The sequence below is a fragment of the Pelophylax lessonae genome (genome assembly GCF_965119305.1).
Source record: "Pelophylax lessonae genome assembly, chromosome: 7".
Taxonomy (NCBI): Eukaryota; Metazoa; Chordata; class Amphibia; order Anura; family Ranidae; genus Pelophylax; species Pelophylax lessonae.
Window position 1 is genome coordinate 67,554,638 of NC_138774.1, and position 14,492 is coordinate 67,569,129.

At 48.3% G+C, this 14,492-nt stretch overlaps 1 protein-coding gene across 1 annotated transcript in view; it reads left to right on the forward strand.

Moving 5' to 3' along the window:
* The window catches only part of LOC309559471 (cytochrome P450 2C8-like), an 80,837-nt gene that overhangs the window by 50,294 nt on the left and 16,051 nt on the right, over positions 1-14,492 (forward strand). The window contains exons 6-7 of the mRNA XM_082262743.1: positions 1,111-1,287; positions 7,732-7,873. Of these exons, the coding sequence (XP_082118869.1) occupies positions 1,111-1,287; positions 7,732-7,873 (319 nt within the window). The remainder of the gene's footprint in view (positions 1-1,110; positions 1,288-7,731; positions 7,874-14,492) is intronic.

Here is a 14,492-nt window from a genome sequence, read left to right on the forward strand (position 1 = left end):
TTTGTTGATGAAACTAACATTTTTTCAGTCGACAAAAATACGACTAAAACTAAAATGCCATTTTAGTCAAAAGACTAGGACTAAAACTAAATAGAAATTTGACTTCAAAAATAACACTGCTCTACCACATAAGAATAAGTAGGGGGAATCTACTAAGCTGCTGAAAGAAAAAAAAATTAAGAAAAAGGCTTTTCTTTTTTCTTAACATTTAATGTTGACAATATATTTAGATAATGTGTGCAATGGCGGCGTTACAGCCAATAGAGTATACAGTTTTTTTTTTTTTTTATATTTTAAAGTTGCACTTCTGTTTGTCAAAAAGCAATATTTTTGTTTATGAAGACATTATATATCACAATGGCTAAATCTGTGTCTGTGGTGTATGTTCAAACCTTAATACCATAAATAATAAAATGTTATTAGATTTTTACTCCAGGAGTATATAATGAGTTTGGCAATTATAGAGAAATATTTAATTACATTTCAACTAAACCCATTTAGATTTTAGTCAACTAAAATGTACTGGAGATTTTAGTTAACTAAAATACGACTAAAGCTATAATGGTATTTTAGTCAAAAGACTATGAATAAAACTAAATTGAAATTTGACGTCAAAATTTACACTGGTAGTGTTCTCTAGCAAATTTTAAGTCCTGGTTCCTCCAGGGCTTTAGCCAAGCACATGCTGAGGCCTAACATCAAAATAGGCTGCCTCCCAGGGGAAGAGGCCCCAGGAGAGAGAGCTCTGATCAGAGACACTCCTAAACATCTATCTTCTCCCCAGCCACACCTTTTGGGCTTCCCTCCCAGGGACTGGCTGAGGTCGGATAAATATTCGTAACTCAGTGGCTAACCCTCCTACTCTATTTCTGGAAGCTTCTTCCAGAGGCATTCAGGAGCAATCAAGCACCAGGCTTACCATAAGTATAGACCTTACCAGACCTGCAAAGTACATTGCTGCTCAGCTCAGTACAACAGAGCCAAAAACTAAATGTAACCAGCCTAGGGCAGGGGCGCTACAAGGATGATTCAGCTACTGTTTCTTCAATGCAAATATTACAGTTGGTGCATTTATATGATATACTTTTTTCTTTTTCTTTCCAAAAATAGCTGCTCAATTCCTTTCCAAAAATTATGCTTCATTTGCCGGGACCACATCATCAAGTGTTTCGGAATTTCTTCACTCTCAATGAGTTTGTGATGGATAAAGTGAAAGAGCATGGGAAGACACTGGATCAAAACTGTCCTCGGGACTTCATAGATTGCTTCCTTATAAAAATGGAAGAGGCAAGTCACAGTTTAGTCACAATACTTTGGGTTAGAAAACCACAATTACTTTTATTAGGACTTTGAAGGCAACTTCTGATAAAGCAATAAGATTACAATTTCAACATTTTATTTCATCAGTTTAAAATGTTTAGACCACGTATATTTACATCACATGTCACATAGTATAAACATTTTTTACAAAAATTTGTTACAACATTAAAGATTAAAGGTGACAGGTTCATATGGTATCCCCCACAGCTTGTAGTCAAATTTACTGGTTGACCCACTCAGCTTGGGGGCTCCAACGCCTTTTGAAAAGTGCTTAACAAGTATCTTCCTCTGGGATAAGATACCATTCTGGAATATAAATGATATTTTTTGTATGTATGCAAAGACCACCATTCATTGTATTGCAAACTGTTGAAGCATACAAACAGCATAAATAAAGATATCCCCCATACAGTTTACATGGCATGATCCTAGATGCTATAATGATGGGGGAACAAACCCAGGGCCACCCTTCAATCCCAATTATTAGACCATATAGCGTGAGATCATACTGCCCCAGTTCTAACTCGTGGGGCCCAGCTCAAATGCCCTACAGATGGTATGGTAAGAATATATGTGGGGTTGTGCTGGCAAATAAGGTGGCTTATAGTATGTTCCCTTACAGCTAAAATATAATGTAGGATATATGTCCTGAAAACGGAAAATTTATATCAATACTTACCGTAATTTTCCTTTCCTGATGGACTCCATGGCAGCACACGTATGGGTAGGCTCCGCCTCCTCTCCTACCCTATAGGACCCCACTCCCATAAATCTTTGCTCCATACCAGGAGCCGTGTTCCATAACTAGAACTACTCCAGCAGATGGGAGGGGACTCCTGCTGCCATGGAGTCCATCAGGAAAGGAAAATTACGGTAAGTATTGATATAAATTTTCCGTTTTCCTGACAGACTCCATGGCAGCACACGTATGGGAAATAACTAGCCATACACACCCGGGCGGGTAACTGCTGGTTTAACAGAAAAAGGTTTAATTTGCACCGTCAACAGACAAGACTTTTAAACCAAAGTTGACCGAAGATAAAGAAGCCGGTTCAACACAGTAATGCGACATAAAGGTATGAATTGATGACCAAGAAGCCGCTCTGCAAATCACGTCAGGAGCTACATGAAGAGAAGCTGCCCACGACGTAGAGATCCCTCTAGTGGAATGAGCTGTCACCACCTCTGGAGGAGCCAGTCCCTTGGCTTTATATGCCCACTGGATGGTCTGAACTATCCAACTTGCTATAGATCTTGAGGAAGCTTGTTTGCCCTTGTTTTTTCCACAGATGAGGACAAAAAGATGGTCTGACTGGCGGAAAGGAGCTGTAGTCTCCAGATATAGCCGAAGAGTTTCCCCCACGTCCAAAGGATGGACAGAATTTTCATCTTGAGATTTGAACGTGGGTAGGACAATTTCCTGGTTGACATGGAATACCGACATTACTTTCGGATTGGAGCCAAGCATCGGAACCAATACTACCCGATCAGGGAAAAACGTAAGGAATGGTTCCTTGTAACCCAAGGCACCGAGTTCAGAAACCCGTTTGGCCGAAGTAATAGCCACCAGAAAGGCTGTTTTCATGGAGATGTTTTTAAGGAAGAATGGATCCTTCTGATTCAAGGTGAGTGAGGAAAGAAACTCCAAGACCGTAGGAAGATCCCACTTAGGGAACCTGGGCTTTCTAGGAGGTCTTAACCTAGTAGCGCCTCTGAAGAACTGGCGAACCAGGGAGTGTTTCGCCCATGCAGTCCCAGTGAAGGCCGAAATGGCTGAAATTTGGACCCGAAGGGAGCTTACTGCCAATGACAGGTCCAGACCGGACTGGAGGAAGCCCAAAATATCCTGGATTCCTGGGTCAGAGACAGAGCTAGATCTGCTATCCACATAATCCTTAAACTTGGACCAGATTTTTTCATAGACCTTGTTCGTGCCGGGTCTTCTGGCACTCATCATTGTAGCGATTGCCTCGTTTGGACAACCGAGCGCTTTCAATCTTTCCCTCTCAACAGCCATGCCATGAGATGAAGCTGTGCTGGGCAGGGGTGAAGAATAGGCCCTTGGGACAGAAGGTCCGGCCTGACTGGCAGAGGTATCGGGTCCCGACAGCTCAGCTGGAGCAACAGAGGAAACCACGGTCTCTTTGGCCAGAAGGGAAGAATCGCTATGATCTGCACTCTCTCTGTCCTGAGTCTGTGAAGAAACTTGAAGATGACTGGCACTGGAGGAAACGCATAGGCCGTTTGAAAATTCCAATGATCCGTCAGGGCGTCTACCCCGTAGGCCTGGGGATAACGCCACCTCGTGTAGAATCTCTCCAGTTTGGCATTGCTTGGAGATGCGAACAGATCTACCTCTGGATGGTAACCTAGAGACATGACCCATATGAAGGTCTCTGGATGGAGTGACCACTCGTTGTTGTCCAGAGCAGACCTCGAGAGGAAGTCTGCCTGGACGTTCTGGGCACCCGGAAGATAGGCGGCTGACAAGTTGGACAGATGTCTTTGAGCCCAATCCATAATAGGTTTCACTTCTTTCAGAAGAGAAGGACTGCGGGTGCCCCCTTGTCTCTTGATGTAGGCGACGGCTGTCGTATTGTCCAGTCTTAGGAGGACCGAGGCATCGGTCGCCAGATGCTGAAAGGCCTGGAGAGCACAGAACGCTGCCCGAAGCTCCAGCACATTCGAGACCACCCCGTATGTAGGGAAGTCCCATCTGCCCTGGGCCACCTCCGACAGGCAATGCGCTCCCCATCCCGTCCTGCTGGCGTCCGAGGTCATGACCAACCAGGACGCTGGAACGATTGAATGGCAGTTTAAAAGATTCTTTCGCTGAAGCCACCAGGTTAGGCTGTCCTTCATGGACGTAGTTATCCGAATGAGGACTTCTGGATTCTCGAAATTCCATTGTTGGAGGAATCCCATCTGAAAGGGCCTCATCTTCCACTGTGCCCACTTCACCATGGGAGCCGTGGAAACCATGGTCCCAATTATCTTCATGCACTGGGATGCCCGGAGATGAGAGGCTGATAATGCCGGACGAATCCTGTTGCGAATTGTCGGAATCTTCTCTAATGGAAGGGAGATAGTGCCTCTGGAAGTGTTGAAGAGGGCCCCTAGGAAGACCAACGACTTCGTGGGTTCCAGATGACTTTTTTCCAAATTCAGGAGCCACCCGAACTCTTGAAGGGTGGAAATTACTTGAGATCTGTGAAGCAGAATTTGATCCTGATGTTCTGACAGAAGGAGCAAGTCGTCCAAGTAATGGTAAAGACGAATCCCTTTTGCTCTGATCAGGGCTACTACAGCCAGTAAGATTTTGGAAAAGATTCGAGGTGATGTGGTAAGCCCGAAAGGGAGACAGGTAAATTGAAGATGCACCTGACCCACTGCGAATCGGAGAAATTTTTGCATTTCTGCTGCGACTGGGACGTGAAAGTAGGCATCTTTCAAGTCTATGGATATCATCCAATCCTCTGGCTGTACCACTTGCCGAATTGTAAAAAGTGTTTCCATCCTGAACCTCTCTTTCCTGATGAAGGTGTTTAGGTGTGTTAGGTCTATAACCGGCCTCCAAGAGCCGCTTTTCTTCAAGACCATGAAGAGCGGAGAGTAGATGCCTTGGAACCGTTCCTCGGTTGGGACAGGCACTGCTGCACCCTGGGCAACCAGGGATTCTACATATGTAAGAAGAGTTGACTTCTTCTCTTCTGAACGGGGTAAGGCCGTAGGAATGAAGCGAAGAATGGGGCTTCTGTCGAAAATCCACACATGTCCGTGTGATACGGTTCTGACGGCCCATTGATCTTCGATCGAGGCTGCCCAGACGTGCGCAAACTGAAGCAAGCGTGCGCCTACCCGCACCGTCTGGACAGGTTCGATGTCAAAAAGACTTCGTCGCCTCTCGGCTTGCTGAAGATTTTCCTTTGGAGAACTTCTGCCCTGTAGACTGAGGGCGCTTCCAGTTCTTCCTGAACTCACGACCGGGCCTGTAAAAACGGGCCTCTCTGGCACGATCAGGATTTTGTCTGTTTTGAGGTCTTCTCTGATCTATCAACCGGCGATCCTGGGGAAGGAAACCAGATTTACCACCAGTGGCACGGGTAATAGCACTGTCCAGTTTATTACCAAAGAGGGAGGAACCCTCAAAGGGAATTTTGCACCAGGCCTGCTTAGAGGCAGGGTCGGCCAACCAGGGGCGCAACCACAAGGCGCGTTTGGCCGTGACAGAGGACAGCATGACCCGCGCCGCCAAGCGGATTATATCAATGGATGCCTCACCCAAGAAAGCCGTTGCCAGTCTCAACTCCTGAATGGCTGAACTCCTGGCCACCTCTTCGGAGACAGTCTGAAGTGTAGCCTCCACGCTGTCTACCCAGACTTCCATTGCCTTGGATGTGGCTGCCAAAGCCAGAGCCGGCTTACACGCCATACCTGCGGAGAGATAAATCTTCTTAAGATCTGTGTCAATCCGCCTGTCAAGAGCGTCTTTGAATGAGACTGAGTCTTCCAATGGTAAGGTTACGTGTTTCACCAACCTCATCAAGGCCGCATCCACCGTGGGAGCGGAGTCTAGATGTTTCACCTTATCATCCTTAAAGGGATACATTCTGGAGACCTTAGATGACAAAGAGTTTCTCTTTTCAACTCCCTGCCACTCGTCTGTAATAATTTCTCCCAATTCCCCTAGGAGGGGAAAATGGGAACGCTCTTTTTTGAGGTGTTTGAAGTATTTCTTCTGTTTAGCTGGGGACTCAGCTGGATCTTCCCATTTTAATGCCTCCTTAACCGCCTTAACTAGCGGTGGGACCATAGCAAGTTCAAAACCTACATTCTGGTCTGCCAAATCATCTTCACTGTCTGTAGAATCTTCTGACAGACGACTTGGTTGTGAGGTACCTGGCTCCACTTCATCCCTTAGGAGGAAACCAGGAGCCTCTGAAGAGTGACCCGAAAGCCTGCTCGAATCCCAATCTCTAAGGGATTCTTTTACAATCCGCCTGACCATAGCCTCCACTGGTTGTGCAGTGTCTTGCTTTTCCCTCAAAACCCTGGAATAACAGGTATCACATAGGGATCTATCCTCAGGGATATGGGCTCGACAGCCCCAGCATGATTTCCCTGAACTTCGGTCAGAATGGCGGGATTGCCGCGGAGCGACTGAACTGGAAGTGTGCTCATGTCGTTTAGACCTGGAGCTAGACCTATGACCAGACTTTGATGAAGAATGCCGATGGGCTGAAGGAGAACGATCCTTTGATCCAGAAATAGGGCGTTGGTCAGACCTAAAAGGGCTAAATAGGGAAAGAAAAACACACTTAGGCTCCATTCCACCAGCCAACGCAAGCAGGTAAGGGTTAAGAAAAAACTAGCTCACCTGTTGCGCAGGGACTGGCCACCGGGGGGTGGTGAAGCATCCATTTGCAGATAGAAGCAAAAGCCTGCACAGGAAGAAAGTAAGCATACATGTACTGACTTTCGTCTCCACACCAACCCTTTTACCCCAAATGGCACCTGGATCAAAGCATGACTCACCGCTGAAGAGCAGAGAAACAGCACGGGGAAGCCACCGCAACGCCCGCAGACATCCCATTGTAAACAGGAATGACAGCTGCTTAAATCTCCCGGGCGTCGCAAAGCCACGCCCCAAACGACGCAATATCGTCATAGGAGATCGGGAGCGATGCGCGCGCATGCGCAGACGATACCAGGGCCAAGCCTCATCCTGGACAACCAATTGAAGGTCCAGCGAGGCAGGGGGAGGAGCCTAAGCGACGATCTGGAACGCAGGAGCGCTCCACCGCACAAACAGGAAATACAATGAAACCAAAAGAAAGTTTTATACTTTACCACCATGACGATAAACGAACAGTCTCAGGCCTGGATGAATTCATGCGTGTGTGACAGGGCACCAGGGCCTATCCGCTCAATAGCAAGGACGTATTGGCCATCAATGCAGCCCACCTCTCATTCAGGATTTACGGCCTCTTCAGCATTTTAAAATAATATTGCCCGGGTCCACCCGATAAATATCGAGATTGCTGGACATAAAACAGGAGGCATCTGACATCAACAAGGTCCACACGCCACCAGCTCGCCTGAAACCGATAGACGTCCTATAAGGTAAGACTTCCTTCTCGCAGGAGGAGGACGAAAAAGGAACACGGCTCCTGGTATGGAGCAAAGATTTATGGGAGTGGGGTCCTATAGGGTAGGAGAGGAGGCGGAGCCTACCCATACGTGTGCTGCCATGGAGTCTGTCAGGAAATGGAAATTAGAGTCATACAGTCAAAGCTCTTGAGTTTGGGCTTGCTTCTTTCATAAATATAGCACTATACATATTTGAGTTTTCCCTAAATAGATGGAAAGTTTACTTCACACAACTTTACACATTTTATTTTGTGCTCTTAGGAGAAGGATAACCCTAACACCGAGTTCCACTTTCAAAACTTGTTTGTCACCGTGATAAATCTTTTCTTAGCTGGGACAGAAACAACAAGTACGACAATAAGGCTCAGCTTAAGGATTTTGCTAAAGTACCCAGACATTTTAGGTAAGTGTGCCCAAAGACTTTTTTTCTCTTGAAAAAACTTTTTTTTTTTTTTTTTTAGTTATGAAAGAATAGATCTTGTCTTCTTATTTGCTTTAAAGGAAATTATAAGACAATTTTTTAATGTTTTGGTGCATTTGACAAAACAGGCAATGTTGTGTTTTTCCGTTAGTTAACCACTTCAATACAGTGCACTTTCTCCCCCTTCCTGCCCAGGCCAATTTTCAGCTTTCAGCGCTGTCACATTTTGAATGACAAATGGGTGATCATGCTACTCTGTACCCATATGAAATATTTATCTTTTTTTTTCCACACAAATAGAGCTTTCTTTTGGTGGTATTTAATCACCACTGGGTTTTCTCTTGCGTCCTCCGACAGTCGCCGCCTCTTCTAAGTCATCACTGATGGGTATTGTCATCTGCTCCGCAGGAGTAGCTAGGCATATAGACTTAGTTAAAAACAAAAGGCATTTGCATGTACACACCCCTGGGGGCTGTCCCATCTGGGCAATACCCCCCCTGCAGTATCACTCCCAACTCAGTTTTTTAATTTGCCTAGCTTCAGGAGTAGTTTTCCCTGTGCTGGGGCTTCAGTCTCAGCCTATCTTATTTTTTATTTGATTTTCTTTGAAAATGTCAGTTTTTCTTACTTTACTAGCTGTTTATTTTGTCAGCTTTAGTTTTTTAGTCGAATCTCTTCGGACGAAGATGGATCATGCGGTGCTGGGATTCGGACTGGCCGCCCTGGTTCCCCAGGGCAGAGGGTCAGATGGACCCCCAGCCCGCATCGAGCGTTCAGCTATGGTTCGCCCTGGCATTACGAACGACCCATCCCTGCTCGCAGCAGGGATGCAGCTGTGAGGTGGCTACCTCACTGGACGCATCTGCTTTTCAGCAGTGCAATGTCCCTGGCAAATGGCATTCCCTGTCAGAAGAGGACAGCGGCTTTCCGTTCTGAGAGGCTCTCCATGCCATCGGGTACAGGTAAGTACTTCTGTGTGGGGCCTCTGTGTGGGGTGGCAGTCCTGGTTGCTGTGTGTTCCCCATGTCTGTGCCTTGTGCGACTCCCTGCTGCGATCCCTGCGGGGATCGCTTGTGCATGCGCTGCGGCGCTGTGTCTGTGGGGGTCCCCTTCCCTGGGTCACTTCGGTGTTTGGGGGTGCAGACTGTGTATGGACCGCGGCGGTGTGTCACCGTGTGGTCCCCCATGTTTTTTTTCATACAATGGGCAGGCATGTTAGCTCCGCTGTGTGCTATACCACATGCTGATTTGGCGCCATTCGCCGCCATTTTTGCGGTGGACGAACGATCGATTTGGCCGCATGTCGGTGGTCATCTTGGTGAAGCCTCCCATGCTTTCCTATGGGGCAGCCATTTTCCCTGGGTCATGCAGCATATTAGTTTAGCCTACTTCTGCAGCACTTCCTCTTTCCTCTAAGGCAGGACAGCGGTGGCAACGCTCTGCGGGCTCTGCAGGTTATTGCTCTCCATATCTCTCTGTACTATCGCTTCTGGCTCAGTTTTGTCTCCTTTCCTGTTTGGGGGTCTTTTGTCTTTATTGCTGGAGCGGTGGGCTGCGCACTCCGCAGCGCTTTTAAAGGGACAGCACCTCATTCTTGCACTGTTCTTTTTTTCTCACTTGAGCATGGATTCTCAGGATAGCAAATTTCCATCAGCCTTGGTGGGGGCCCCCAGTTCTCCTGTGGCCCCTCTGAGACCTGATTTGCCCGCTGTAGTGGCGACTTTGGTGTCCAATATGGAAATGCTGATGGCTGAACGTGCTGCTCTTAAGAGGCCCAGATTGTCCCTCTCCTCTGATTCAGATGGTGATATGGCTGCTGCGAGCGTGCCCTTTTTCAGGGTCCCGCTCATCCTTGGACCCGCTGGGGTCTGAGGGGGAGGCGGAGGTGGAGGGGGTTGATACCTCCTCTCCGGGGTCGCCTGAAGAGCGGGCGACCATGGATGAATTAATTGTTTCTGTGAAGGAAACATTGCATTTGGAGGATGAGCCCAATCCTCCGGGTGTTGTGTCCTCATTTGGGACGCACAGGACCCGCAAGTCGGCGCAGGTTTTTCACTGTCCCGCTGAGCTTCATTACACTGTTAATGAACTGGGGCGCACATTAAAACGTCCGTTCGTGGTGCCTAGTCGGTTCAAATTGCTTTATCCCTTTGCACCGGCTACGGAATCGCGATGGTGTGTGCCTCCACAGGTGGACCACACGGTTGCTGTGCTGAACAAGGCCACCTTGATTCCTACGGAGGATTCCCTGGTTTTCCAGGATCCGACGGACCGGCGGTTGGAGTCTCTAGCCCGCCATTCCTATACGGTGGCGGGCTCTCTGCTCAAACCAGTTTTTGCGTCTGTATTGTTGGCACAGGCGGTTGCTGATTGGACAAAAGTGCTTAGGAGCAACCTCGTGTCTGATGATGTTCCGCCTGCCTGGCTGGAAATGGTGGATCAAATCCACCAAGGCGTCATGTATCTGTGTGATGCGGCCTTGAATGAGGTCCCCTTAGTGGTACGCCTGTCTTGTGTCTCGGTACTTAACCGGCGACTGATTTGGCTGAAGAGCTGGTCGGCTGACCAGTCCTCACGGAAAACGGTTGCTGATTTTCCCTATGCTGGCTCTCGCCTTTTTGGCGAGGCGTTGGATACCCTGGTGAAAGGCGTCACGGGGGGCAAGAGCACTATGCTGTCCCAGAACCCGAAGCATAAGTCCTTCCGAGGCAAGCGGGGTTCTGCGCCTAGATCCAATCAGGGGTCCTTTCGTGCCTTTCGGAACCAATCCAAGGGCAAGCCCTTCAAGTCCCAGGGCGGCCAGAAGAAGCCCTGGGCGGGTAAGCAGAAGTCAGGCAATGCCGGTTCGGTGAGCCAGTCAGCCTGCCTGGAGGGACGCCCTCACCCGTTTCTGGGGTGGGGGGACGTTTGCGCAGTTTCCTCCAACCTTGGTTGCTCCGGATTTCGGACAGGTGGGTTCAGGAAATCATTCGATCAGGATACAAGATCGAATTTCTTTCTCGGCCAGCGGACAGATTCTTCCCCTCGAATCTTCATTTGCCTCCGGGGCGTCTGCAGGACCTGCACCGAGCGGTTCAGGACCTCCTTGCTCAGGGAGTGATTGTCCAGGTGCCTCACCGGGACAGGTTTCGGGGTTTTTATTCCAATCTGTTCACTGTGCCCAAAAAGGAGGGCAAAGTGCTTCCTATTCTGGACCTGAAAGCGCTGAACTGGTTTGTGCGCGTTCGAAAATTCCGTATGGAGTCTCTCCGGTCGGTGGTGGCTTCCCTGAGTCCAGGAGAATTCTTGGCTTCAATAGACCTCAAGGATGCGTACCTGCATGTTCCCATCTTCGAGAGTCATCAGAGGTACCTGCGGTTTGCCATCGCGGAGGACCATTACCAGTTTGTGGCGTTACCTTTCGGTCTCGCTTCGGCTCCAAGGGTCTTTACCAAGGTATTGGTGCCGGTCCTGGGCCTGCTGAGGGCTCAGGGCATTGCGGTCTTGGGGTATCTGGACGATCTCCTCATAAGATCGAGTGTCAGTCAGGACCTGGTGCGCGATTTGTCCACCACGGTCCAGACGCTCCAGGAGTTCGGATGGACCATCAACGTTCAGAAATCATCGTTGTCCCCTTCGGTTCATCTTCCCTATCTGGGAATGATTCTGGACTCTGCTCAGGCAAAGGTGTTCTTGCCGGAGGACAAGCTCCGGACCTTACAGGACGAGATCAGGTCCCTCAGGGACAACCCGTCCTCGTCACTCAGAACCTGTATGAGGTGTCTGGGGTTAATGGTGTCGGCCTTCGAGGCGATACCCTTTGCTCAGTTTCACACGCGGGCTCTCCAAGCGGAGATCCTGGCCAAGTGGGACGGACTGCCTCAGTCCCTGGATCTGTGTGTCTCCTTGAGTCGTCAGACCAAATTGGCTCTTCTGTGGTGGCTTCAGTCTCCGTCGGTGACGGAGGGCAAGTCCTTCCGTCGGTTGGTTTGGACGGTGATCACCACGGATGCCAGCCGAGGCGGCGACTGTCGGCGGACGTAAGAGAAAACTGAATTTTTGTAAAATCTTACCTGTAAAATTCCTTTCTCTGAGTCCTCCGACAGTTGTCGCCCCCACCCCTCTTTTGGGGTTCTTATTACCTACTGCTATGCTACCAAACTGAGTTGGGAGTGATACTGCAGGGGGAGTATTGACCAGATGGGACAGCCCCCAGGGGTGTGTACATGCAAATGCCTTTTGTTTTTAACTAAGTCTATATGCCTAGCTACTCCTGCGGAGCAGATGACAATACCCATCAATGATGACTTAGAAGAGGCGGCGACTGTCGGAGGACTCAGAGAAAGGAATTTTACAGGTAAGATTTTACAAAAATTCAGTTTTTTATTTCTTACAAAAAAGAAAAGACAGAAAACTTTGAAAAAAAAAAGTTTTTCTTATTTTCTGTGAGTAAATTTAGAAACTAAATTATTTTTCCCCTTCACTGAGGTGTGCTGATGAGGCTGCACTGATAGGCACTGATAGGCTGCACTGATGGGCTCTGATGAGGTGGCACTGATGAAGAGGTACTAATATCCCGCACTGATAGGTGGCGCGGAAAGGTAGCGCTGATGAGCACTGACAGGTGGCAATGATGGGCACTCAGGCGGCACTGATGGGCAGCACCATCAGTACCCACAATCAGTGCCCATAGTGCTGCCAGTCAGTGCCCATCAATGCCTAGATGAGCAGGCAATGATGGGTACTGACTGGTAGCACTATGGGCACTGATTGTGGGTACTGATCGGCACTGATTTTCACTTTTTTATAATCAGGGCACTGATGATCAGTGCCCTGATTACCTGTCCTGGTCTCCCCTGTGAGGAGGAACCACTAATCGGCTCTCCTCGCCACACACTCTGACAGTGTGAGGCGAGGAGAGCCGATAAACGGCACTTCCTCATTTACATGTGACCGGCTGTGATTGGACACAGTCGATCACATGGGTAAAGAGCCATGTCATTGGCTCTTTACCATGATCGGGATCGCACCGTGTCCTAGCAACACGGCGCGGCCACGATCGCCGCACTGTGCTCCCCCGCTGGCGCGCGAGAGAGGCCGTTCTGGTGCGCCATCATATGACGGCATCCCAGAACAATAGCTGCACCACTCCACCGTCATTTAACGGTGGGCGGGCAGTAAGCGGTTAAGCTATAAAAGTTAAAAGAAATTAATTAACCAGGGTTCATTTAGTCAACTTGGAATCAACACTTACATGTGTAGTGCTAACCCTGTAGGGGCCGTTGGTAACAGCTGGCTCTTCCTTAATAGTACAGAGGCCACCAATCACCCAAGCTCCAGTCCATACACTTCAGCTGCAATGAAACAGTCTAGGGGATGTCTTTTTTTTTTTTGTAAATTATTGCTTGAATAACTTTACTAGGAGAGGGGTTGGCATCTAGTTTCCTTGCACAGATACACAACTGCTGGTATTCAGTGCAATCTCCAGAACAGTTTACAATTACAGAGATCCGTTTAGAGTCATTACTCACAAGTCTCAAGGACAGCTGCCACTTTGCAGCTTACCCTGAACATGATCCAGTGAGTGAGACAGCCCCTCTCCAGACCAGATCCTTTGTGGTAAGGTTCTACATTCAGCTTCCAGCAAAGTCCACCTGGGCCCTTAGTTCTGGCACCGCTAATGCCTCTAGAACACTACACAATCCATGGGCTGATTAAGGGCAGCAGCTCCTCAGACAATGGAACCCTCCTGGGAAGAAGGAACCCAGCTCTCCAGTGCTTCAGACTATTTTATCACTATTCCAGCCCCCTTCTGGACATTGTTCTCCAGGGATTGGCTTGAACCTGATAAGTATTCATGTAGCGCCACCCCCAAAGGAGCCGCTTGAGTATTTTTGGCTCTAAACTCTGCCTCTAAACCCCAAGAACAGTTTCAACCCCTCTGACACACCTGACAATGTATAAAGTCACTGCAAGAACAATTACCACATAAGTGAGCAAATAAATTTTGCCTGGCTGTGGGGTATTACCAATAAATAAACACACACACACACACACACCTGTTTAGTGATAAATGCTTAATCTATTTATATGAATTGAAATAAATAATGGTTAAATCGAATTTAGCACACACAGCAGGCACATTAACAATAAACAGGGAATATGAACTGTAAATACAGAAAGAGTATTTATAATCCTAACCCGTTTTGAGTTCACTGAAAGGGAATGGACAGAGGTATGGTACCCCTTCCCTAGCAAATGTCCCAGGCTCTAGGATAACTAAGGTTAGGGGCAGTCTTTAGTCCCGAATCTTTGCCAGCCAAACCATTGGAGCTCGCTGCAGCCGTCAGTAAAGCCTGCAGGCAGTACTAAGGCTATGGCATAGCAGATCAGGCAGTTTTGGTCTATAGCAGTGATAACAAAGGTTGAGCGCAAGGCCCTCTCACCAGACCCACCGACACAGCAGTAGTTGTCTCTCTGATTGGCATTCACTCACTAGGCGATCCCAGACATAAACGTCCACACGCCCCCCAACGAAGCCGGCTGTTTATCCATATGCTGATCTGGAGACTTGCGGGACGCCGCGGTTAGATCCATGACCGGCACATACTACATGCCTGTT